Raw genomic sequence first — 24,781 nt, forward strand, 5'->3', positions numbered from 1 at the left:
ATTTGTAAGTGATAATATACGGGTAAATACGAATATATTATATAAAATATTAGAGAAAATAGTGGAAAAATATATACTGAAGAAGAAAAGTAAACATCAGTCATGCATACCAAGAGACAGAAGGATCTTGTTCCAGAAAATCAGGAAGTGGAAAAAGGTCTTGCAAAAGAAAAGAATGCATGGAAAGTGATGGAACTAAAAAGTAAGATAGAAAATGCAGAACAAAAGATTATACAATGAAAAAAAAATGAAAAACAGGACTTAGAAGAAAAGACCCTGCAAAATATCAAGCAAAACCCCAAAATATTTTACTCATATGCAAAAAAGATTATTAAAAGAAGAGTAGAAATTAGACCCCTCTAAGAATTGAAGGACAATTAACGAATGAAAAGAAGGAAATATGCAACATATTAGCAGAAAGATATAAGAGAGAATTTACACCTAGAATTGAAAATGAAGATAATGATACAGAAATAAGAGATGAAAATAGTGAATATTTATTGGACATAGATATTAATGAAGCTGATATTGTGCAGGCTATTAATGGAATTAAAAATGGATCAGCACCCAGACCAGGCAGCGTCCCTGCCATTTTGTTAAAGAAAGTAGTACATTCTATCGCAAAGCCGCTCACGTTATTATTAAGACAAATTGTAGATACAGGCAAGATTTATGATGAACATAAATTAGCATATATTACCCCTATTTTCAAAAGTGGATCAAAACTAGAGGCAAGTAATTATAGGCCTGTGAGTCTAACATCACATATTATGAAAGTGTATGAAAGGGTAATAAAAAAAAATATAATGAAACATTTAATGAAAAATAGTTTAATATAGGACAACATGGTTTTTTACCTGGAAAAAGTACACAAACCCAGCTGTTAGTCCACCATGAAAACATACATAAAAATATGATAAATGAAAAAGATACAGATGTGGTTTACCTAGACTGTGCAAAAGCTTTTGACAAGGTAGACGATAATATATTAGCGAAAAAAAATGAGAAAACATAATATTGTGGACAAAGTAGGAAGATGGATAAAAGAATTTTTGCAAAACAGAAAACAGATAGTGATCGCAAATGATGAGAAATCGGATGAAGCTAAGGTAATATCCAGTGTGCCACAAGGTACAGTGTTAGCTGCATTGCTGTTTGTTATGATGATTGCAGACATAGACAGTAATGTTAAGGACTCAGTAGTGAGAAGTTTCGCCGATGACAGAAGAATAAGTAGAGAAATTACTTGTGATGAAGATAGGAACTCGCTACAAAGAGACCTAAACAAAATATATGAATGGGCAGAGGTAAATAGGGTGGTATTTAACTCTGATAAATTTGAATCAGTAAATTATGGTGATAAAGAAGGAATGCTATATGCATATAGGGGACCTAATAATGAGACAATTACAAATAAGGGAAGCGGTTAAAGACCTTGGTGTGATGTTGAATAGGAATGATATGCAGTGATCAGATAGCAATACTATTGGCAAAATGCAAATAAAAAAATGGGAATGTTGTTCCGGCACTTCAAAACAAGAAAAGCCGAACACATGATTATGCTTTATAATACATATGTACACTCGGCAAGGAAAGTGGGGATACAGTTTTTTTAAATCTTCAGACATATGTTGCTCAACAATGCGACATCTGGCAACTTTAGAAAGGGGAGGGGCTTCCGTCTTATTGTTTGTTTTTTGCTTGACCTCTTATAACTTTCAATCATATTCTACGATTATGAAATCATTGATACTTAAATGCAGTAGTAAGTTTCACAGTATTCGTTCAAGTTGTAATTTGCAGCGACAGTTCTGAGCAAAATAAACATTTTTCGACGTAACTTACCAAGCAACCTTACACAAATGAATTTATGACACCACACTGAACGGAATGCTTGCATAATCGGAAACGCGATCTTCCATAATGAAATCAAGAGTTAAATTTGAGCAATGCCCAACGAAAAGGAACGAATGCATTGTTATGATGAGAGAGAGAGAGAGAGAGAGAGTCTGCTGTTGTGTAAGCCTAGGCCTATATGTACTGTAGAGCTAATTTCATTATTTTTTTTTTTAGAGAATGAGCGATACTATATTTGTAAAGTATGTTGTAGCAATGAGAGAGAGAGAGAGAGAGATGCTGTTGTGTAAGCCTAGGCCTATCGGTAGAGCTACTCATTTCATTGTTTTTTCTTTTAGAGATTGAGCTACACTATATTGGTATAGTATGTTTTAGTAATGGCGAGAGAGAGAGAGAGAGAGAGAGAGAGAGAGAGAAACTATGGCAACGTCAAGAAACATCCAGTTACTTGTGTTTTCCCCCGAAGCTCCTGCGCTGCCCTTCACATCATAGAGAACGCCCTTGCGGATTTAAATAGATTTGGTCAACCTACCCTAGGTGTCACAACATTTACTGCCATTAATTCCAGCTGACTTTTAACACCGTGAAATACAAACATGAATGTGTAAAAATTAAAGAAATTATCATTACCTCGTATGATGATGCAGTAATAAGCCCGTTCATAACGGAAAACGAGTAAATATTGCCGTTCTGATGAATAGTACTACACCGAGATATCCACATACTATCTTTTAGATCTCTATGAACGAAGTCATCTGAGAAATTCTGATTACTTCATACATGCATGGTGTTTTTAAGTATCTGAACGTTTTTGTTTTGCAGATTTAACATATATGATATAATTTGCATTGTATTTTCATATTCTAGAGTAAATTTACCAAGATTATGTGTTTTCTGTAAGAAAAAAATTGAAATTCGATGAACGAAATCTAATGAAAACTGTATCTTCACTTTTCTTGCCGAGTGTACATAGTCCACTTGAATACAGTATTGCAATATGATATGGTACCCATGCTACCAGAATACAGTATTGCAATATGATATGGTACCCACGCTACCAAAAGGATTTTGCACAAATAGAGAGTGTACAAAGGTCCTTTACAGCTAGAATAGAAGAAGTTAAGGACCTTAACTACTGGGAAAGGCTACAATTCTTAAAATTATATAGTCTCAAAAGGAGAAGAGAACACTACATGATAATACAGGCATAGAAATAGATAGAAGGAATCACCGAAAACATCATGGAGCTAAAAATATCAGAAAGAGCAAGCAGAGGTAGATTAATAGTTCCCAAAACTATACCAGGAAAACTAAGGAAAGCACATAGGACATTATTCCACTACGCACCAGAATCGATAATGCAGCGTCTATTTAATGCGTTACCAGCTCATCTGAGGAACATATCAGGAGTGAGTGTAGATGTGTTCAAGAATAAGCTCGACAAATATCTAAGCTGCATCCCAGACCATCCAAGATTGGAAGATGCAAAATATACCGGAATATGCATGAGCAATTCTCTGGTAGACATCAGAGGTGCCTCACACTGAGGGACCTGGGGCAACCCGAACGAACTGTAAGGTTAGGTAATGTATTCCTAAAGTCTCTTACTTGGTTTGGCTTCAGGAATTTCTTGGTGGTTGTCTTTCCCTCTTAGTTGTCTGTATAGTCTTTTCTGGTTGGTTCTGAAGAGTTTGTTCTGTTGGTATCCTTTATTCCTGTCCGTGTACCCTTGGATCTTAAGTGCTTTGGCTTTAAGCCTCTATTTTTTTTATCTTCTATTGTGTTGTTTAGTCCGATCTCCTGCTCACTGTATTTCTCATTCAGTTCCTCTCTTGTTTTCTTGCTTCTTACCCTCTTTTCTGTCATCTCTTTGTTTACTTAAGTCAGATCTCATCACCATGATTTGTTTTTCCAGGAACCTCTTCCAAGGCAGTTGCCGTTGGGTTGATTGTGATGGTGGTGTTGGTGTTTGTGTCCTCATGAGTGCTACTACTAGTCTTGCTCCTGCATATGCCAGGTTATTTGTTTCTGTGATACTGGTGGTGTGTATTAGTCTCATTATTTCATTAACTTCACGTGTTTTCTCTCTTAGTTTCTTTATGTTGTAGGCTTTCACACATTTCTCTCTTAGTTTCTTTATGTTGTAGGCTTTCATGGAGGGGGCATTTGTTCTTTCTGTGTCTGGCTTCATCCATTGTCTGATCTTTTCCACCCACTTCGGCCTCTCTGTTACATCTTCAGTGTTTCCTTGTGTGCTGTTGTTTGGTAGCTCATCATTCCTGTTGTCTTCTGTGGCATCTTCTCTTAGTTCGTCTTCTTGTCCTTTGTTGCTGGGTTTTATTTCTCTTTCTGTTGTTGAGAACAAGTTCTTTTTCTATATGTTCCTTACTTGGTGTGCCAGCCTCTTTTCTGTTTGAGGGGTGTTATTTCTCTCATTCCAGATATTGCCTATTCTTCTTCTGTATCCTCTTTCTGTCGGGTTGCTTCTGATGTAGCATCTCCATATTTTCTTATTTTTCTTCTCTTGTCCACATTTTCTTTCTGCTTTGCCTCTGTAGCTCCATCCAGTCTCTGCTTGCTGGTTACTGTTGTTGTGGTGGTCAGTTGCTGGATGACCACCTCCAAGTACCTGACCGTCCTCCCCATCAATTGGGCTGTATACCTGGCTGCCAGACAAAGCTCCTACGTTGCCAGAGGTTCCATTTATGTTGTTGTCATTTAATATTTCATTTCTTTCCATCATTGCTGAGTTTTGCTATTTAACCCATGGCTGGATCCTACCCCAATGGGAATAGGTACTCATTTACAGCTGAGTAGGCTGAGGAAATTGTAGTAAAGATCCTTTCCTGATGAATCAACACTGAGGAGAGCGGTCACCCATCCAATGGCTGACCAGCCCCAATGTTGCTTAACCAGTCCATCAATTAGCTAAACTACCCTGCCACCACCCATATTATTATTATTATTATTATTATTATTATTATTATTATTATTATTATTATTATTATGGTAAAAAATAAATGGAAGTAGCCCAAACCGAATTGAAGAGCCCAAGTTAAATGAAAAGTAGCCCAAAAAGTCACAAGTAGCAGATTGTGAAGTCTGGCCACCTAAAAGTGTCAAGAGTAGCCGAATTTGTGATTTGTAGCCCGATCTGGCAATCCTGCATGCGGCCTCAGGCGCTGTTCTGTTTCTGGAGGTTTGCCAAGTACCCATCCAACATAAACAGTACAGGCAGTCCCTGGTTAATGGCGGGCTCGGTTAACAGCGATCCAGTTTTATGGCGCTTGTCTAGCGCCGAACATTGGCAATTTTCGGCGCCGAAAATCGCCGATTTCCGCTTATCGGCACCAATAGTTGGGTATTGGCACCGATACATACCTAACAGAGGCACCGATAACCAAAGATCGGCGCTTTTCGGCGCCAATAACCCTCAAAATTCTCTGGAAAAGTGCCGAAAATTGCAGATTTTTGGTTAGCGGCGATTTTCGGTTATCATCACACCCTCAGAAACGGAACCCCGCTGATAACCAGGGACTGCCTGTATCCATACAATGAGTATGAAGGCGTGCAAATTTAAAAACTCAAGGACGTCATATGACGTGGATAACCTGTGTGGAACATTCATGTGACGTAGTTGACCTTTTATGGGTTAATGATGGCTACCCACACAACTATGCAGTTTTTCACTTCGGTACATTATTCAATCATTTACATTAGATATTTAACAGTTTATTATAAAATAATAAATTGTCATTGATTTTTCCCAACCGCAGGCTAATGTAAGTGTTCTAAGTACAGTACTTTTAAGTTAGGCTAGCCTAGGCTATGATGTTTAAGTTAGGTGTAATAAAGGGTATTTTGATTTACACTGGCAATATTTTTGCCTCTTGATAAGTTTTTTGGAGCAACCCCAAATGCTGTTCTGTATGCAGTTATGAAATATTTTGCATAAGGTCAGATATATAAGAATTTACTTCATGTCAACTGTTAGTGGCAGGATGATTCAGACTGCTGACATTTTTTGTTCACAGGTTAAGTCTTGAATAAAATTCATAAAGATTTTTTCACTCATTCTGTCTTGATAAATAAGAGAATTTATTTCATATAGAAAGGTGATAGTGAGGGCTATAGTGAGAGTTGATTGAAAGTTCACCGTGAGTCTTATGTTATAGGAAATGATTACATGAGCTGTGAAAATGCTCAGAAAATTGTCATGAAATCAACCTGGTGTGTCTGTGAATGAGTTGTCTGTTGTCAAAAACTTGTTCCAAGGGAGAGTAGGTAGAGATAGTAATTTGAGATTCTGTTCTTGGTGGAATATTAGTGGAGAATTTAATGCCATGTAGAGCTGATGATATCCTTGAAAGGTTTGCCTAGTTTATTTTTCATCAGTATATATCTTACACAGAAATATATATCATCTGATCCTCTGGCCTCTTAGAGATGAATGGCAATTCTTGGTTTATTGTTAATAATACAAACATTGCAGGGCAGGAACATTAGAAATGCTGCAGCTGCTGTGTTTGGGATCCAGAATGAACTACTGTACTGTAACTAAAACTATTCAGCCATAGTACAGTATAACCAAAGGGGCAAGGAGAAATAATCTAAGACTGTTCTTTGTATATTTGTTCTGAAATTGCGTATTGTAATTGTTTCTTGATACAATGTACCAAGAATCAGTTGAAATTGAATTGAATTCAATTGAAATCAAGTGAAATTGATCACTTTGAAGCAAATCTACATAAGATTTTGGCTGATTGCCAAGAATAGTACACATGAGGGAACTTAATTATTGTCTTAATTAGTTCTTGAGAAAAATATTGAACAACATCTGTTTGATCCATGGAATTCATTTGAAATCCCCTTTTATTCTAACTTGAATTCTTCCAAGTATTTGATTTAAACTAGTATATACTTAGTTCATGAACTAATTACTTACTGCAGGAGTTATAATAACCCAGAATCATCGGCATAGGAGGTGGGGGGTCGGGGGGAACTGCCCCCCCTGGATTTGGGAATCTGCTAAAATTTGGGCTAATGGGTTGGGATATTCGGGCATTCGGGGGAAGAAAAAAATTCTATAATTTAAAAAAATAAGAATAAGAATAAAAATGATAAACTTGTATTTGTAAGTTAACCAGGTAATAAATAATTGCATATGAATTATGACTATCAATGTATCATTTACTTTAGAATACCCCTATTCAATTAAAAAAAATCATCCTACTAATTTTCTATGAATACAAGACTCCGTTTTTCATCCTTGCTGGCGATGAAGGAGGCCAGAAACTCCAACTGTAAACAAATCTCCCACAAACTCTGGTTTTGCTAAACTTCTTTAAATTCGTACCTACTGTACATAATTTAACAGCTGTTTGGTGTTTATTACACAGATATATGGCAATATGAAAAAATTGGGGTTTCTGAAATTCTGGCAAATTTGGTGTTGCCCCCAAATAAATTCCACCTATGCCCATGCCCAGAACAACTAGTATAGTAATAAGATTTGACATTTCTGAATTCGGTAATCTTTCAATTAACCGAATTAATAGAGCCCTCTCAGTTGAGGTCAGAATCCTGAAAAAAGGTTAATTAAAACTATGGGTGTAAAATGGCAACTCTCTGCCCTTACTCCCCCTACCTTGTCAATACCACATAACCGTAAACATTCAGTATGCTTAGAAACAACCACCATCACACTTTAAACTGGCAACTTGATGCAAAAGGCAATTAGCTTGCTTGTTTTCCCGTATTTTTAACAAATTTTACTATATGAATGCTTTGTGGAAAAACAGCTCTCGTAAACAAAAGGTGAATAGTGAGCTGTACATACAGTACACTCCCAAACAACATGGGTATCACTTGTTTGAACCTATTTTGCCCAAACACATGAAAACATACTGTGTAACATAAAAAGTTTTTTACATAAAGTAGTTTGATAAAATTTAATATATTTTTATACAGCAACTTTCTTATCAGTTCATACTATACCATAAATTTCATTTTTTTTATTTATAATTTGATAAATTTGCCTCTTTATTTTTTGTTGTTTCCTTACCCAGAATTATGCCAAGTATTGCATTATTCATATTGCACTTAGACTGGGCTTTTTAAGTATGTTATTTTTAAGAACATTTAAAAGTTATTAATCTTTTATTATAATCGCTGATTTCTCATTTCACCTTATCATGAAAAATGTTTGTAGATCTTACCCTGTTTACATCTATAGTGCATACAGCGCTTCTGAACGATGATGGTGTCTAAAGCAAATTCATTTTAAGAACAATTAAAATATTAAGTCATCATCTGTTTTATTGTAATTAGTAAGTTTTCATTTCACCTTGTAGTATCAATGAAGCTTTACTTGTATATGTGTGTATGTGTATTTACATCCATATGGCATTTCATCAGTGATGATGTTGCCACAGAGCTTTTTTTATTTCTCATTTTAAGTCGACTCTAATATGACTATGACCCATTTCATAACAGCACACAAGAGAATGTTGTATCAGTGTTGATATTAACATGTACAAAAATAATTATGCCCAACTCGAGAGAGAGAGAGAGCACTCGTTGCCAGTCTTTAGAAACTGCATATACATCCTCCCTTTCTCCCGTATCATGTGACATTCTTCACTTCTTGTTTTGTTATAATTTCCAGTGCATAAAATAAAGAATAACCAAAAAACGATGAAAACCCAACGAAAAGGTAAAAGCAAAAGAGGGAGCTTCCTTGAATGTCATTGAGTAGAGAGTCCCTTAACACATCATTATATATCACTTTGTTTATCAATTTTAATTGGCTGAAATGGATGTATCATCAGTTCAATAGTGTATGGTAGAAGGTGCATGGGTGTACTGGCACTCATGTTTTTCCTTGTAAGTTTTCCTGCTATTGGCAGAAATGCTTACGTCATTAAGTACTGTAATTTTTGCTTTTAATGGCTGATTGACATAATTTCACAGTTGACCACATCCAGAAAGTATCAATGCACTTTGTAAAAAGAGTGTTTTCCCACTTTGTCCAGTCTTACATTATCAGTTGCTATTTTGAGTATTTAGTGAGTGTTGGCTGTACACGATGCTCTATCCATAATACACAGCTTTTGTTGCAGTGCCTGCAGCATTGCAGGTGCTGTTGGGTGTATGTCTGTTGCTGTGTATTATTTGTCTGACCCACCTCTTCCTAAGGGGGTCAAGGAAGGTGTTGACTCTCTAGAAGAAACTAGAAATCATCAAGAGAATCATGGAAAATTGGTCTCAGGCAAGCTTCATGAATGAGCACAGCATAGCAAAGGTCAGCCTTGCATGATATCACGACTTCCCAGGATAAGCTGAAGATGTACACAACAGACTTTGGGAAGAAGAGGTCCAGTAGTCAGGTCCTCAGGGTCGTGACAAAAGGCTGACATTAGGAAATTGAACAGTTGACCTTGACCTGGTTTCATCAGCAAAGGGCAGCTGGCTTGCACATGGGTGGTGCTGAGTTGAAGGCTACAGCTACAAAGTTCGCAGGCTTGCATGGGGTTGTAAACTTCATGGGGGTCTCAAGGTTTGCTGTTTTAATTGAGGATTTGACACGGGCTTTCGAACGAGAAGACTCCTGGCAAAGCTTTGGATGCTTCCAAGGAGGAAACAAGAATTTCAACTGACAGAAATTCCCTTTGTTGATTTTGATATGCCAGGTTCATCCAGTGAGGAATCTGATGTCTCTGTTGCCTCTCAATAACCAGGACTCCTTCCAGGCATCAAAGAGGTACAGGGCATCAATGATATACGTAGTGGTGTTGGAGGAAGGGGGGGGAGGAGGAGGCCTTATAAACCACCTCACAAGTTTTTAAAAGTCTGGCCAACATAAGATGTGCAATTTTGTCACCGTACACAGGTGAGAGAGAAAAAGTTTAGTTTTTAAGTCTCGTATTATTTAAGTATGATGTTATATATATGTAACAAAATAGGAAGTGATACCTGTTACTGTTTTCAGCAGTTTTACATACAAGAGAAAATAACTGTTTGCTTTTTATTTATTTTTTGTGAAGTTATGTATATAGTATATTTTGTTACAGATATGGAAAAATAAGCTAGCTAATTGCTGCCCTTTGTAAGAAGTTTTCATTTTAAAATGTGATGGTGGTTGTTTATAAGCATATTTTGTGTTTACAGTTGTGGGGCATTGAGAAGGTAGGGGGGGAGTAAGGGTACAGAGTTGCCATTTTACCCATGTAGAGTTTTATTTGACCTTATCCAACAGGGTCTTGGTTCTGTTAATCTGGATGATGGAGAGATTACCATACATCTTTCCTTTCTCTGTTCTTGGCAATATAGGTCAAACCAGGTCTGCAAATACTCTCTTGAATGGCTCTTCTGTCAATGGCATTTTCCGTAGAGGTATCATGCTGGTACAGCCCCCTAGTGCAGTCTTCTGGCAAATGTTATAGGACCTGCAAACTCTGGTAATGTCTTCAGCCACTCCTGGCAAATGAAAATAGCTAGTTATATGGTCAACAGTCTTCTTAACCCAAAGATGTCCACCAGTGGCAGACTTGTGGACCAGCTTCATCACTTAGGCTCAGTATATGTTTGGCACTACGGTTTGCTGCACTTCTCCAACTACCTTGCCCTGGAAAGCACAATGTCGTGTGTCATTAATAGCCTTTAACTCAAAGTTACTTCACCCTTGGTTCTGCATTCTGCTTCAGTTTTGGCTCTCACCCACTGCTTAACAAAACTGGAATCCTTTTGTTGGGCTTCTTTTAGTTGCTTTGTTTCTACATGGGGGATGCTGGAAGCTTGTGTCAGTAGCTGGTTACTATGTTTCATTGGACATGGACTGTGGTCACAACCGCTGCTGTCTCAGTAATGACGTTTTCCAAATCCATCCCCACAGCACTTTCTTCTGGCTCCTCCATTTGGTCATGTGTCTTTAAAACTTTCTTAACCATCTCAGCTTCAGCTTAATTGTTTCCTTGGGTCTTAGATGGGTGAAATATTTCCAAGAATAATGTCTTAGAGTTAACTAGGCATTTAGCATGTAACTCTTTCGTATATGTAGTAAGGAGTGTCTTTCGTATATGTAGTAAGGAGTGTTTACATAAATCTTCTTAGTGGATATCAACAAATACTCATCAGTCAGTGCGCAAACCCATTTCTTTTCAATCGTTTGATTGTCAGTTACCAAATTCTCTGTATCTCTGTACTTGTACAAACTGTATATTGTAGCACAGTTACCTTCTGCTTGCCTGCATAATCTTCACTAACTATTGAATTACAGTGCCTCTTCCCTGTTCCGCAGATCTGCATGCTCCTCACATAACACTTAGTTCAGCTCCATCTGCCAGCTTTAGCCTACCATCTCCGACAGAGTCTTCCACCTGGGCTATTTCTGTAGTGCTGAGGAGGTCGATTGCAAATTCTTTGTGCAGTTTTACATTTTATTAATAATACAAAACAAGATTGCCATCTCAACCAAGTGATGAAAAAATTATGCTCAAAGTCAACTATGTACACCTGTTTTGATGTTAACACAAACATACAAACAAACTCTACCCCTGTTGTCAGACAATTTGTGACACACACACATAGGTAATGATCATGAACACGATACTTTAACAGGATAACAGGATACAAGTTTACTAACATTTTCAACACAACATTACCATTGAATATAAAATATATACCCTTTCACTCCATCTTTAAGCTTCTTCACCACTCGCTAATATAAATTAATTCAGTGGTTACATATTTCAATCATGATTGGTACCCTCTGGTATATATATCAATACACTAAATTACATTTCAACAACCTCACAAATTATGTTTGCCATCACCTACCTTGGTACTTCTGCTACTACTGTAGCACTGGTTGCCTGTTGCTTGAACTTCAGCTGATTTTTACTCATAATAAGCCTGCAGTATTAGCTACGTGTCCTGGTTTGTGACATATAAAGCACTCTCTTTTGTCAGTTTCCTAATGTTTGTACATCTTGTAGTCTATGGGTCTCTGGATGTCCCCACTAGACTTCTCATTGGCTTCTAGTGCTCCACTAAACTTATCCCATTAGCTTCAAGTACCGAATCACTCCTCAGTCATCTTAGATCTCTTCTAACAGTGTTCTCTTCAGATTATTGTAATTCAAGTCTTCATCAGAAGGTATACAAAAAAACTTGCAGACTCTTAGCAGTTAGTAATGGACTTGAAGAAATATCCCTTTCATCCCTAGGCTATCATCGGGTCTCTGTGAACCTCTCAGATCTTTTAATAAAAGTGTCCCTGCTGTAATGCTCTGTGTCAAATCTGGGTGGCTTGGGCTTTGCAGTGATTATTGGGGTACTAGTGCTGTATACCTATCCCTCTGTATTTACTTTGAGTCCAAATACAATACTTGGATTTCAGGAACTTTGGGTCCGATTACTTGGAGTTCTTGTTCCTTCTTTCTTTCAGCTTCTTGTCTTTGCCTTTCAGCTTCCTTTTTGCTGGCTTTCATTCTCTCTCTCTCTCTCACTCTGCAAAGGCCAGGTTTTGTTGTTTTGTTACAAATTCCTTTACTTCCTTTTTTTCTAAACCCTTGCCGGTTCAATGAATGTTGTTAATTCCGTCAGCATGCTTAAGCATAAGCTACTCACTTTTTGGGCTAATGCTTTAAAAAATCACATCAACCGCTGCCATTAAAACTATCCTGACAGGATCACCAATTTATAAGATTTAATGTGTGAAATATAGCTCTGCAGCAGCAGTGGCCCATGGTTTTATAACTGGTGTGATTAAAATAAGAAGTAAAAGAAAAATGAAGTTTATTTGTAACACTTTGCGCAGTGTGTTTACTTCAGGCCAATCGTAACTTGTGCAATTGGTCTGCCAGGGATCTTCCCTGGAATAGCTCCTCTCTTTTGGCTAATGCTAAGGTTCCACAGAACTGAAATGCTGTATTCTCTTCTCCTTTTTGGTTTGAGGCAACTGGAGATGTGAGATTGGGCTTGCCATCTGTAAGTCTTCTGCCCTCTTTTGTACTGTATATGTAATTGTCTTCTGCTCTAAGTGATCCTAGCATGTACATTACACTACTTTGTATCAGATGTTGCGTAATACTGGCTAACAAGAGCAATTTAGAAACACATTGAAAAAATGGATTACTGTACATAAAATCTTAGAAAATCATATTGACCTGCTTTTAGACAAATAAGACACAAAATTTTGTAATCATACTAAGAAACACTCTTCAAAATAAACTTGTGGAATTAGCATAGAATATATTGATTGAAGGTTATTAAAGATTTCTTCTATTCTCAAACTTGCATAAAAGAACAGTGCTATAGAGAGAACTATACAAAAGAAAAAACAATCTCATAAAGACTTTGACGGTCTTTAGTACATAATATCAAGTCATAGCATAAAGTAATTATAGAAGAATCCTGTTTTCCTTGTCACTTTGAACTAGTAGACATTCTTACAAGGGATTTAGGTAAATCTAGTTTCAGTCATTAGTCATGTACAGTATATTGAAATTCCATTTCTTGAGTGATTATTTTACCTTTGTGTTTTCAGTTATGTTTTAATTCAGTATCTTATTTTGTTGTTTCTTCTCTTAGTTTTTTGTTGAATAAATCATAGTGTAGAACCCCATTTTTATCATTAAAAGTCCTTGATTGTCATTTGCTCTGGACCTGCTCTACCACCGAGTTAAAAGTTTAAGTTTGTGACTGGTAATATAGTGTCCATGACACTCTTCTTTCCCATTGTGAAATAGTATAGCCAAGTCCAACAAAATAAGAAATTCCATCTCTGATGTCATTCTTTAAGAGGTCTCTTGTGAGAGAGGGAATAAAATAAAACACGGGTGTTGTGGTCTTAGAATTGTTGTGAAATAAAATGCAGGTGTTGTGGTCTTAGAATTGTTGTGAAGTCAATACCAGGTGAATTGATTCTTGTTGCTAAAAGTTATTTTATTCATATTGACATATGAGTCGGGGTAGGTGCAGCCTTGTGCACTTGTAAGTGAATCCAGGTATGTAAATAAGAGATAACTCTTAGACTCCTTAAACTTTCCTACACTGTACAGAGTTGACTAGTGTCCACTCTACCAGTACCAGACCAGACCATCATAGTAACACATAAATTACTTTTCTATGCAAACAGCACCATTGCATAACAGTATATGTAATAGAGTACTTGCTGTATATATAAAGTATAATACAGTAACCCCTTGATTATGTATATTTCTGTACCCACTTTGTGCCATTTATCACATCTCTCCGAGTGTGATCATATATATGTACCAGATTGCACTAAGTGGCATAAGTTCAAATAAAATCATGCAGATGTGAATGGATGTGCTCTTGCTACACCTGCTAGTGCCAACCTTGCAACCTTGGGTCACTGCAGGCATTCAGGTGTAACTACCTCCCCACTACCACTAGCCACCTGTAAGTAAGTAAACCAAATAGTCCAATTTGGTAAGTGTACATAAACAGCTTTCATTATACAGGTACAAACATATTTATTTTTTATGGTTGAAAGAAAACAAGTGAGGAATGGTTGCTCGAATCCCATGAATTATTTTGCTTCATGTTTGTAAATTTTTTGCAGGAATGTCTTGAAAATGTTCAGCATGCACACAGTAGTGCAGTTGATAGCAAACACATTGATTTGAAGGATAATCCCATTGAAGAACAACCAGAGTATAAAACATGCAGTACAGACTATGTGGAGTTAGTATCAGATTCAACTGATTCAAGTTATAGACAGAATTCATCTAGTCCAAATCCACAAAAGAGGTCCCCAACTTTGGTAAAAGAAGAGGAGAGAGGACAAACAACTGTAAATCATAAGAAACTTACAACTTCTTTACAAGAATTCAATGACTTGTGTTTGCATGCACCACAGTTGCAAGCTATAGATGGTGTTACACCTAAGCTTAATCCTGAAACATCTTGGAATCAAAACAAGGACCAAATCATTTTGAAAATGTACCTAATAGGAGTTCTAATGTATCGTTGTCGGATTAGCACTTCACGTCTTGTGTTCAAGTAAGTTTTTCAGTTCTCTGAATAGTAGTATTGTATAGATGATTTTTTAAAACAAATATAGACTAAAAAGTTTGCATTAATGCTACCACTTTCATAAACCAGTAGTTTATAGCATCCGCTGTTCTAATTTTTCAGTGTGGAGACAGCAGTCAATGTTGTGATAATCAGTGTTTTTAATATTATAGTAAGAAGATAGGGACATTAAGAGCCTATCTTGAATGAAAGAAATAAAAGTAGTTAGGGAGCAAGAATTATAGAATTTTGTGGAGAAATCTAAGAATTACTTTACAAGCCTAATACTTGACTTTTCAGTAGTACAGTAAAATCCTGGATAACCAATACACTTAGGACCAAAAGGTTGCTATTCATTTGGATTTACCAGTTACAAGAAAGAGATCTTTCAAAAATGCTGTAATATATTCTTTTTCCATCATTCATTACCAATAAACAATACTTATTTTTCAGTTTTATTAAATAATTCATATCTTATCTTAAAGTGAATAATATCCTGTGCTTAACTTACTCAGATGGTGGTGTGAAGCCTTGAATCCATATATCAATATAGCAGATTAAAGATAAAGACTCTCTGGTCCTCCAAGGGACCATAAGACATACCAACCAATCTCAAAGAATTCTCTCCTAGTTAGTCTTGACCAGAGTAGTGCCTTGGATTGACACAGTATTAGAGTATAAAAGAACTCAAGGCAAGAGGGCTGTTTCTTTTGTTTACAGCTTCTACCCGGTTTTCAAACAACTTCTACCCGGTTTTCAGTCACCCTTCTCAAACAGATGTGGCATCAGCACACAAGCAAGCAAGGATCCCCATCACTCGCTGGTATTTTAAGATACTCACATGCCCCCACCTCTGCTCCAGCACAGTTTCAAAGGGCTGTGTCAGTGAAATGTTGCAGTTATCTTCTGAGGAAAGCTTAGTACTGTATTAGTCTTAAGCCCCGGTAAAAAGTTTGTTCCTTAAATTTTTTTTGTTTTTGTTTAGGCATAATTGTTAAATTCTGACTGGTAGATCTGTCAAGGTGGGGATATTAGATTAGGCTAGCAGGCAAAGTCCTACATTCTGGTTTGCTGTAGGCTTGGATAATTATGAAATATTTATTTCAGATTTTATAACTAAAAGCCCATTAGTTGATTTTTTTATTATATTTAGATCTTTTTCATTTACATAATAAAAAGGAAAATTTATTTTTTAGCCCAACTTCTCAGTCACAAAATGATAACAGTGACTCTCAGTTTCTCCTATGTGTTTTAACGTACAGTTTAGTTTTAAACTATGTATCCTGTTTCTTTTTTTTTTTTATTAATAATTTAGAAACATTTAAAATAAATTATGTACTACAGAAATTTCCTGCTATCTTTAATAATGTATCAGGATTTTTGTGTTGTAGGGGAATAGAAAATGTGTTAGGTGGGACAGTGGCATCACAACTTTGTTTATAACCCAAGAAGTAAACTTTTGGCTCCTCTTCAGTGGGGATATAGCAAATACTTTCCAGTAGTGGTTATTGAATTAAACTGTCAGTTTCAATGACATATTAGTTATCTGTGTAATAATGGGAACCATAACACACATCGCTACTGTAGTTAATAATAAGTTGATGTATACTGGAGTACCATCTGATATATTATGGGTGGTACTTTAATGTCTATTGGTTAAGCAGGTTTTAGTTGTATAGAACCATATCTCATATAGTATTATATAGTTGTTAGAGGTATAGTACCATCCTGTGTAATGTTGGTGGTACTTGAATGATGATAGAATATGAAAAGTAAATAATAGAAATAAGAAAACCCTTGGAGTCTAATGAATTTTAAAATTTTAAAAAATTTATTTTAAATTTTAATATACCTTCTTAGTGAGTATATAAGGAAACGTGAGTATAAATGTATTTATTGTGTGTGTGTGTGTGTTTTCCAGTATGAGAGAGTATGCCTTTGTGCAGTTTTTAATTTCATTTTAATTCATTCATCACCATACCGAATGACCTATTTGGTCCCAGTGCTAGGCTTCTAGCCTAGACCTGTCATTTCATCCAAATCCTTCGGGCTAGTCCTATGAGAGCTGATAGTCAGCTCAGTGGTCTGGTTAAACTGTTTTAATAATAATAATAATAATACTTGAATATCGATATGTTTGGCAAGTTGTACTGTAGATGCTTTGAAACACATCTCATTGAGTATCATGTAGATAGTAACAATTTGAAACACAGCACCAATCAGTTTAGCATGATTATTTGATATTTAGTTTTGTTATGCTAGCATTCATTATAAAAATACACTAGTCTACCATTCATAAATAATCCTGAAGCTCAAATTAACTTCCAAGGATGAACATGCTTTAAACAAAAAATAACTATTTTAAAAGTTGTGCCACCCAGTATAACCTTATAGAGGTGGTATTTTAAATCAGATTTGCTAGGCTAGCTCTTAATAGATACCAGAGCATTATAAGGCTCTATTATTTTTGTAATACCTCTGGGTCATGCATATCAGCCAGTATTGTATTGTGTTAGTTGTTTCGTTAAGATGTCAAGGTTGTATATTTTTGTGACTCACTTCTTATGATATTCATGGGTTTTTTTATTGGCAGGAAAAAGATTGCTCTCTTGTATTTGTTAATGTATTAAACTTTTGGAATCTGGTAATGGCACTTGTAGTTTAATCATGATTCAAAGGGATGTCACCAATCATTATATTATCATTAAAATAATGTTACCCACTTGAAAGTGTCTCTTAACCAGTTATCACAGCTATGCACTTACAACAGTCTCAGTCCATTTCATGCTGGTGCTTGTTCTGCTTATCTGATAGAGATGTACACCATGTATTTGACTTGTTTTTTTTTTTTTTTCAATACTGTGGTGCTGCTAATAAGCTAAATCCAAAGGTTGCTTTCTCCACTGCAAACTACATAATCTGCTGTTTGCCATTGGGATGGCACTTAACACTTGCCATAAACATTGCCTTGCTGATATAAAGTTGAGTTAGATAGTTGTTGGACATGTGCAAAATGGCAACATGGTCCTGGCAGTGAACTGTAAAGGAAAGATTTAATTAGACTAGCTCTTTGGGTCCAGGGTTTTACAGGGAGTGTAGGGGGAGGAGAGTACATCTTCCTGGGAGAGCTTGGCTGAGAGTATTCCCCTCTGTTTCCAAGCACATTCAATGTCCATACTGGAATTCAAGATCTCCTTGTGTGACTCCTCTGAGGAAGATCATGAGTTATACACTGGGATAGAACTTTTCCCACTTGAGTCTGGAAGACCCAGGAGCACTGGCTTCACCTTTGCTTGAAAGGGATCCCTCAAAAGAATATTTTGGCTTCCCCATGTAATAACATTATGTTGAAGAGGGTCATAATAGGGCCACCCTCCTCTCCCTGAAATACCTTTTACCCATGCAATAACCTGATATTTATGAGGAACCCCAGTAGGATCCATCCTCCTTCCTCCTGTGGTCCTTCATTAGAGACTCTCAAGCCTTTGTTTTGTAGCAACAGTGTGACTAACCAGGATGGTGATCCCTAATAAGGAAATTCTGTGGAAAAGCTTGCCCAAGTTCTGAACAAGATAATGTACAGTATCGGGAAAGCCCACAATACTGAGCACCACTACAAACGAGCTGATAGGATTCCTGTTGGGAATTCTAAACAGCTCTGAACACTGAGTTGGAGGTTATCTCTTAGGATTCTTTAAAGCCCTCCAAAGAGAGATGTAGAAAGACTTCAAAAGCTACCTGTGCATGGATCAATCTTCACACAAAAAAATTGTCCTAAGGTCTTGGTATTAAGCTTCCTGTAGGGGGTTAATGCCGTTAATGCACCTCATGCGGTACAATGTAGGAATTACTAAGGATCTTTGCAGCGTTCTTTCGGCCCCCACCTGCAGCTGCTTTCATTCCTTTTACTGTACCTCCATTCATATTCTCTTTCTTCCATCTTACTGTCCACCCTCTCCTAACAATTGATTCATAGTGCAACTGTGAGGTTTTCCTCCTGTTGCACCTTTCAAACTTTTACTGTCAATTTCCGTTTCAGCACTGAATGGCCTTAGTTGCCCCAGTGCTTGGCATGTATGCCTAAATCTATAAATCTACAGTCTGCTGGTAGTAAGCTAACAGAAACCCCAAAGTTACAGAGAAAACTGAAGTTTGTCACTTAGATCTCTTTTGAGTTGGAAGACTCATGGAGGCATGACCCCTACATGTAATTTCTTAGTTTCAATTGGTTCTATCATTAGCAGTTAAGGCTGTAACCCCCTGAAGCCAGGAGGGTCAGTGACACCAATATCTGCCTTAGCATGGCACTTCAATGTGTATCCTTTTGCTAGCCAGCAAATACCTCCTCAACAAAAGGAAAAGAATATTTGTTCATGAGACTTACCTGTCAGATATATATATAGCTGTATTCTCTGATAGTCCGACAGGATTTCAAAACTTACGACACACGCAGTGGGAGATCAGGTGGTTAGTACCCATTCCCGCCGCTGGGAGGCGGGTATCAGGAACCATTCCCATTTTCTATTCAGATTTTTTCTCTGTCGCCGGTACTGTCAACACTTGTTTTCAGTACCTCCGTCTTGGATTTCGGATAAAACTTGGTTGTCACTTGAGTATTTGTTTGACTTTTGGTTTTTTGACTTGGAAGTGGACTTTCCAAGATCTCTGCCCATGAGAGTCAATCTACTCAGACAACCCCACTTCGAGAGGTACCACAAAAACCTCCCCGCTCTGAGTCTAACTGCATTCAGACTATCGAGAAGCTGGCCAGAGCGAGAGGTTTTTCTAGACCAGTGGCGAAAGCTATTGCCAGAGCGAGAAGACTCTCTTCCAGTAATTTGTACCAATCGAAGTGGACCGTCTTTAGGAGATGGTGTAGAAAGAAGGGCTTTTCCTCTACCACGACCTCTGTGAGCCAGATAGCAGACTTCCTCTTGTTTCTGAGGAGTGATGTTAAACTAGCAGTCCCGACTATCAAGGGATATAGGAGTATGCTATCATCTGTTTTTAGGCATAGAAACTTGGATCTGTCTAACAACAAAGACCTTCACGATCTATTTAGATCCTTCGAAACCTCGAAGGTGCCTCGGCTAAGGTCTCCTTCTTGGAATTTGGATGTTGTGTTACGGTTCCTGATGTCCAGTTCGTTCGAACCTCTTCGTTCTGCGTCATTGAGGAACATTACCAGAAAGACTATTTTTCTAACCGCTCTAGCAACTGCAAAGAGGGTTAGTGAACTGCAAGCCTTTAGTAGACATATAGGCTTTAAAGGACATAACGCTGTTTGTTCTTTAAGCCCTTCCTTTTAGCGAAAAAATGAGAACCCGTCTAACCCTTGGCCCAAGAGCTGAAATCAAGGGTATGGCTGAGATCCTAATTCAAGAGCCAGAGAGAGTCCTTTGCCCTGTTAGGGCTCTCAAAGTCTACTTAGACAAGACGAAGGAAAGTCGAGGCCCTCAGATAGTTTATGGTGTTCGTGAAAGAGACCGGACTTACCTATGTCGAAGAATGCTCTGGCTTTCTTTCTGAGGGATACGATTAAGGAAGCCCATTCATGCTGTCAAGACACTGATTTTAAACTTCTGAAAGTCAATGCTCACGAGGTGAGGGCGGTTGCAACTTCAGTGGCTTTTCAGAAGAATATGTCACTCAGTAACATTCTGGGTGCCACATTTTGGCATAGCAACTCTGTGTTCGCTTCACACTACCTGAGAGATGTGAAGACGACATATGAGAACTGCTTCTCGCTAGGACCATACGTTTCGCAGATACTTTCCTGGGGGGCGGGGATGACACTCATCCTATCCTATAGAAAATGGTTGGATAGTGTTTTTATGGTTGTTGGGTCGACTGCCTGTGGCGGACTTCCCACTCGTTAGCTTTAGTTGCGTTATCCTAACTTAGTTAGGCTTGGTCAGGTGGTTGGTTTTTACTTCGTTTGCCCTCATTGTATGGTCAATATGGTCTAGTCACATTGTGGTCACGCCCCGTTGACAGATCATCTAGAACTCACCAGCTATACAGGTCACACCCTTGCTGGAGACTCTAGTTAAGCAGAAGCGGACTTGGGTGACAGTAATCACAAAGTCAGCTATGCTAACAGGTAAGGAACCAAGGCATCTTTCACCTACATGTAGTGTGTTTTCCTAAATCCTATTCTGTCTGTACCCACCTCCAATGGTGGTATTCAGCTATATATATATCTGACAGGTAAGTCTCATGAACAAAATGATATTTTAATGATAAAATAAAGTTTGTTCATACTTACCTGGCAGATATATATATTCATAGTGCCCGCCCACCTCCCCTCAGGAGACAGTGGCACTAGAAAATCTGAATAGAAAATGGGAATGGTTCCTGATACCCGCCTCCCAGCGGCAGGAATGGGTACTAACCACCTGATCTCCCACTGTGTGTGTCGTAAGTTTTGAAATTCTGTCGGACTATCAGAGAATACAGCTATATATATATCTGCCAGGTAAGTATGAACAAACTTTATTTTATCATTAAAATATCATATTTAGGAAATAATAGTTTTGGTGGATTATCAGTAATTTTTCTGGAAAGAGCTGGTTTTCCCAATACAGGTGCAGGGTTCCTCCTCCATCAGACATTGAGAATCGCTATAGAAGATGGCCACCTTCCCTGCTAGCATGGCAGCCAAAGTCATTGAGGAAATTTTTTTTTTTTTTTTTTTTTTCTAATGGAAATTATGGTATACTGTACCTCCATAATCCTGGAGAGCCAGTACCTCCCTGTGGGTGGCACCAGCTTTCTGCTCTTTCACTCCCATAACAACTAATACAGTAAACTCCCCGTATTCGCGGGGGATGCATTCCGTAACCCCCCCCCCCCCCGCAAATGGCTAAAATCCGCGAATACTGAAAACCCCTCTAGAAACACTTAGAACTGCCTATTTTGATAGTTTAAACACAATGAAACCCTCTAAAAATACTTATACCTGAGTGTTTTAATAGTTTTATCACAAAAAGTGCAGTTAGTCATGAAATACAGTAGTTAGTGAATATTTCTCAGCGAAAAATACCGTGACTGGGCGAATTTTCCACGAATAATGGGTAGATACATTCCACAGAGAAATCCACGAATATGTGAGTCCGCAAATATTGGGGGTTTACTGTAATGTAAAGGCAGATTTTAAAGACTTTGCAGTTTCTGGGCAGCATAAGATAGTGTGGAAATATGGCCATGTACTGTATTTCCACTATCCAAGGATCTGGCAGTTTTTCCTTTTGAATGGAAAGAATTCCCATTCTCTGTGGCCACCCAGGAGATTGGTGCCCCTATGGGCCAAATATCAGATGGAACAGTCACTTCTGAGTTCCATGCAATGCTCTGCCTCTTTTCTGCCCAAGCCTTGTCCACTATTCTTTTAGTAATTATGAGGAGGCTCTTAGAGCCTTCTAGGACTGTTTCGGCTGCTGTTGCAAAGACCTTTCTTGCAAACTGTAAGGGGGCAGTGTATGATTTCATGGAGTAGCACTGTGGGGTCTGAAAAGAATTGTTTGCTGCAGTTTCTTATGACTACTGCTGTCCAAGTACTTTCATTTCATGTGAAACTTGGACTGCCTCTATCAACCTGAAAGTCATGACACGTCCGTTACCATTCCCTTCCAATCTTTAGTGGGGTTTGGATAGGAAATGACTGGTTCCAGATTCAAGGTAATTGCATTTGCATTTGATGTGGCACAGAATTTTCACAAAATTAGCAGCAATGCTTGTTCACAAACTCAGATAAGAAGGCATTCAAGTGTTAGCCTGTCTAGATCATTGGCTAATTTTGGGAACTACCAAAGAAGAGAGCCTCTGAAACCTGAGAGTGTAGTCAGCTGACTCCAGTCAGAGGGTTTCCTGATGAACTTGCTTGGAACCATGGCCTTCATGTGTGGATTTTTTTAGAATTAGTCTACCGTAAAGATTGTTCACCCAACATTGCTAGGTACCTGGTTCAAAAACTGTGCACTTCATCTAGCTAGTGTGGTTGGATTACTTCCACATTTAGAACTAGTTGAGCTTAGTTAAAACAGTTTTACATTTTCTGATGTACCTGTTTGAGGACAAGCACCTTGCTACCAGTACAGTTATGTCATACGGGGCTTTATGGGTATGGCATTGATTCAAAGATAGAAGTGCATGTTTCCCTTCTGTGTAAATACCAGTTCCTGCAAGGCTTTCCATTACCTGGTCCCTGAGTAAGTTTCTTTGACCCCTGTCATCTCAAGTCAGTGGTCCTAATGCAACTACAACTTGGTGCTCAAAAGGTGGTCTTTTTGACTTTCTTGGCATCCTGACTCTTGGACAGAGACAACGTTTCAGCACTCACACATTTAGCCATAACTGTTGTCTCTTGCTTTGTCATTTTTGACAAAGAATAAGACCTTTTGAAGAATTCCCTTTTCTTCTATGGGAACTCAGAATTACAGATAAGACATTATGCCTAGTCTGAGCACTACAGTTTTACTTAGATCTCATGGCCAACATCCCAGATGGACCTTTTTTCTTACACCCTATCACAAACAAGCCACTTTCTCTGCATGACCTGAGATTGTTGTAGTGCCCAGGAATGGCTGGGTGTATCCCTGGCTTTTGTTGAAGACATTTCTTGTGAAGAAGTCTGTGGGGTTTCAAGGCAGTCATCAGAGGCAGTGTTCCTTGGACACTGCTGCCTTGACATAAAGCGAATTTGGGTGCACTGTGTATTGGTAGGTGGTATGGTAAGTTCTAGTTGCAAAGATGCCTTAGTAGAAAACAAAAGGACTTCCTGATGCCATGGTAATTGCGAGTTATTGCCAAGGAAGGGAACAATAATGCTATATCCCAACCAGGTAAAATTTGATGTCACCTGAGAACTGCATAAAATAGAACATATGAGTATATAGGTTCTTGTTTTTTGTATCAACTGTTAAACCCTAATGGGTATCCTGAATAAAAGAAGATAGGTAGAAACCAAAGTGACATTACCATGGAACATTTTTTTGTATGGGTTGCTGGGATTTTTTATACAGTAATCATTTCATCACCTGTCAATTTTTTTTTATGCTTTTTTGAGGATGAAGAGTGGTCATGCTATAAAAAGCAGGGTTTGACAAAAGAAAACCTATTTTTGGTAGCTGCTGTGAGTCCTCAAACCCACCTGCTTTCCCTGATGAATAGGCATGGGAAATAGGGGTGAGTATTTTCCTTTAACAGGCCTGGCAAGTAACGGGGATCTTTGCCAGCATGCGCACTCTTGCCATATCTGTGTGAGAAAGGTGAAGGAAAACTGGGTAAATGCTGCAAGCAAGGGAAAGAGCCTCTAGTCTCAAGTCCTTTTATACTCACTCACTATGTGACATCAAAGGTACTGTTCTGGTCAAGACCAACTATGAGAGAAATCTCTGATATTGATTGGTATGTCTTATGGAGCCCTTGGGGTACCATGAGAGTAACTCCTTTGAAGACTCCCAGCATCCACAACAAATATGCTTTTCTTTCTTCAAAACTTGTTTCATAAAGGATCTCTCTCTCTCTCTCTCTCTCTCTCTCTCTCTCTCTCTCTCTCTCTCTCTCTCTCTCTCTCTCTCTCTCTCTCTCTCTCTCTCTTTTCCCCGCAGCCGGCTGAAATGTGGTTTGGATTCCACAATAAGCTATAGGTCCTGTTGCTAAGTAACCAATTGGTTCTTAGCCACGTAAAGTAAGTCTAATCCTTTGGGCCAGTCCTAGGAGAGCTGTTAATCAGCTCAGTGGTCTGGTAAAACTAAGGTATACTTAACTTTCCTCTCTCTCTCTCTTTACACCAGCATGATACATTTGTGAACACAGGCAATTTATACTGCATACATTACTTCATATCAATATGCTTTACAGTATTAGCCAAAGCCATGGT

At 38.0% G+C, this 24,781-nt stretch overlaps 1 protein-coding gene across 1 annotated transcript in view; it reads left to right on the forward strand.

Moving 5' to 3' along the window:
• The window catches only part of LOC136825092 (uncharacterized), a 467,192-nt gene that overhangs the window by 408,176 nt on the left and 34,235 nt on the right, over positions 1-24,781 (forward strand). Inside the window, exon 13 of the mRNA XM_067081135.1 lies at positions 14,447-14,886. Within this exon, the coding sequence (XP_066937236.1) occupies positions 14,447-14,886 (440 nt within the window). The remainder of the gene's footprint in view (positions 1-14,446; positions 14,887-24,781) is intronic.

This window comes from Macrobrachium rosenbergii, chromosome 37 (genome assembly GCF_040412425.1).
Source record: "Macrobrachium rosenbergii isolate ZJJX-2024 chromosome 37, ASM4041242v1, whole genome shotgun sequence".
NCBI lineage: Eukaryota > Metazoa > Arthropoda > Malacostraca > Decapoda > Palaemonidae > Macrobrachium > Macrobrachium rosenbergii.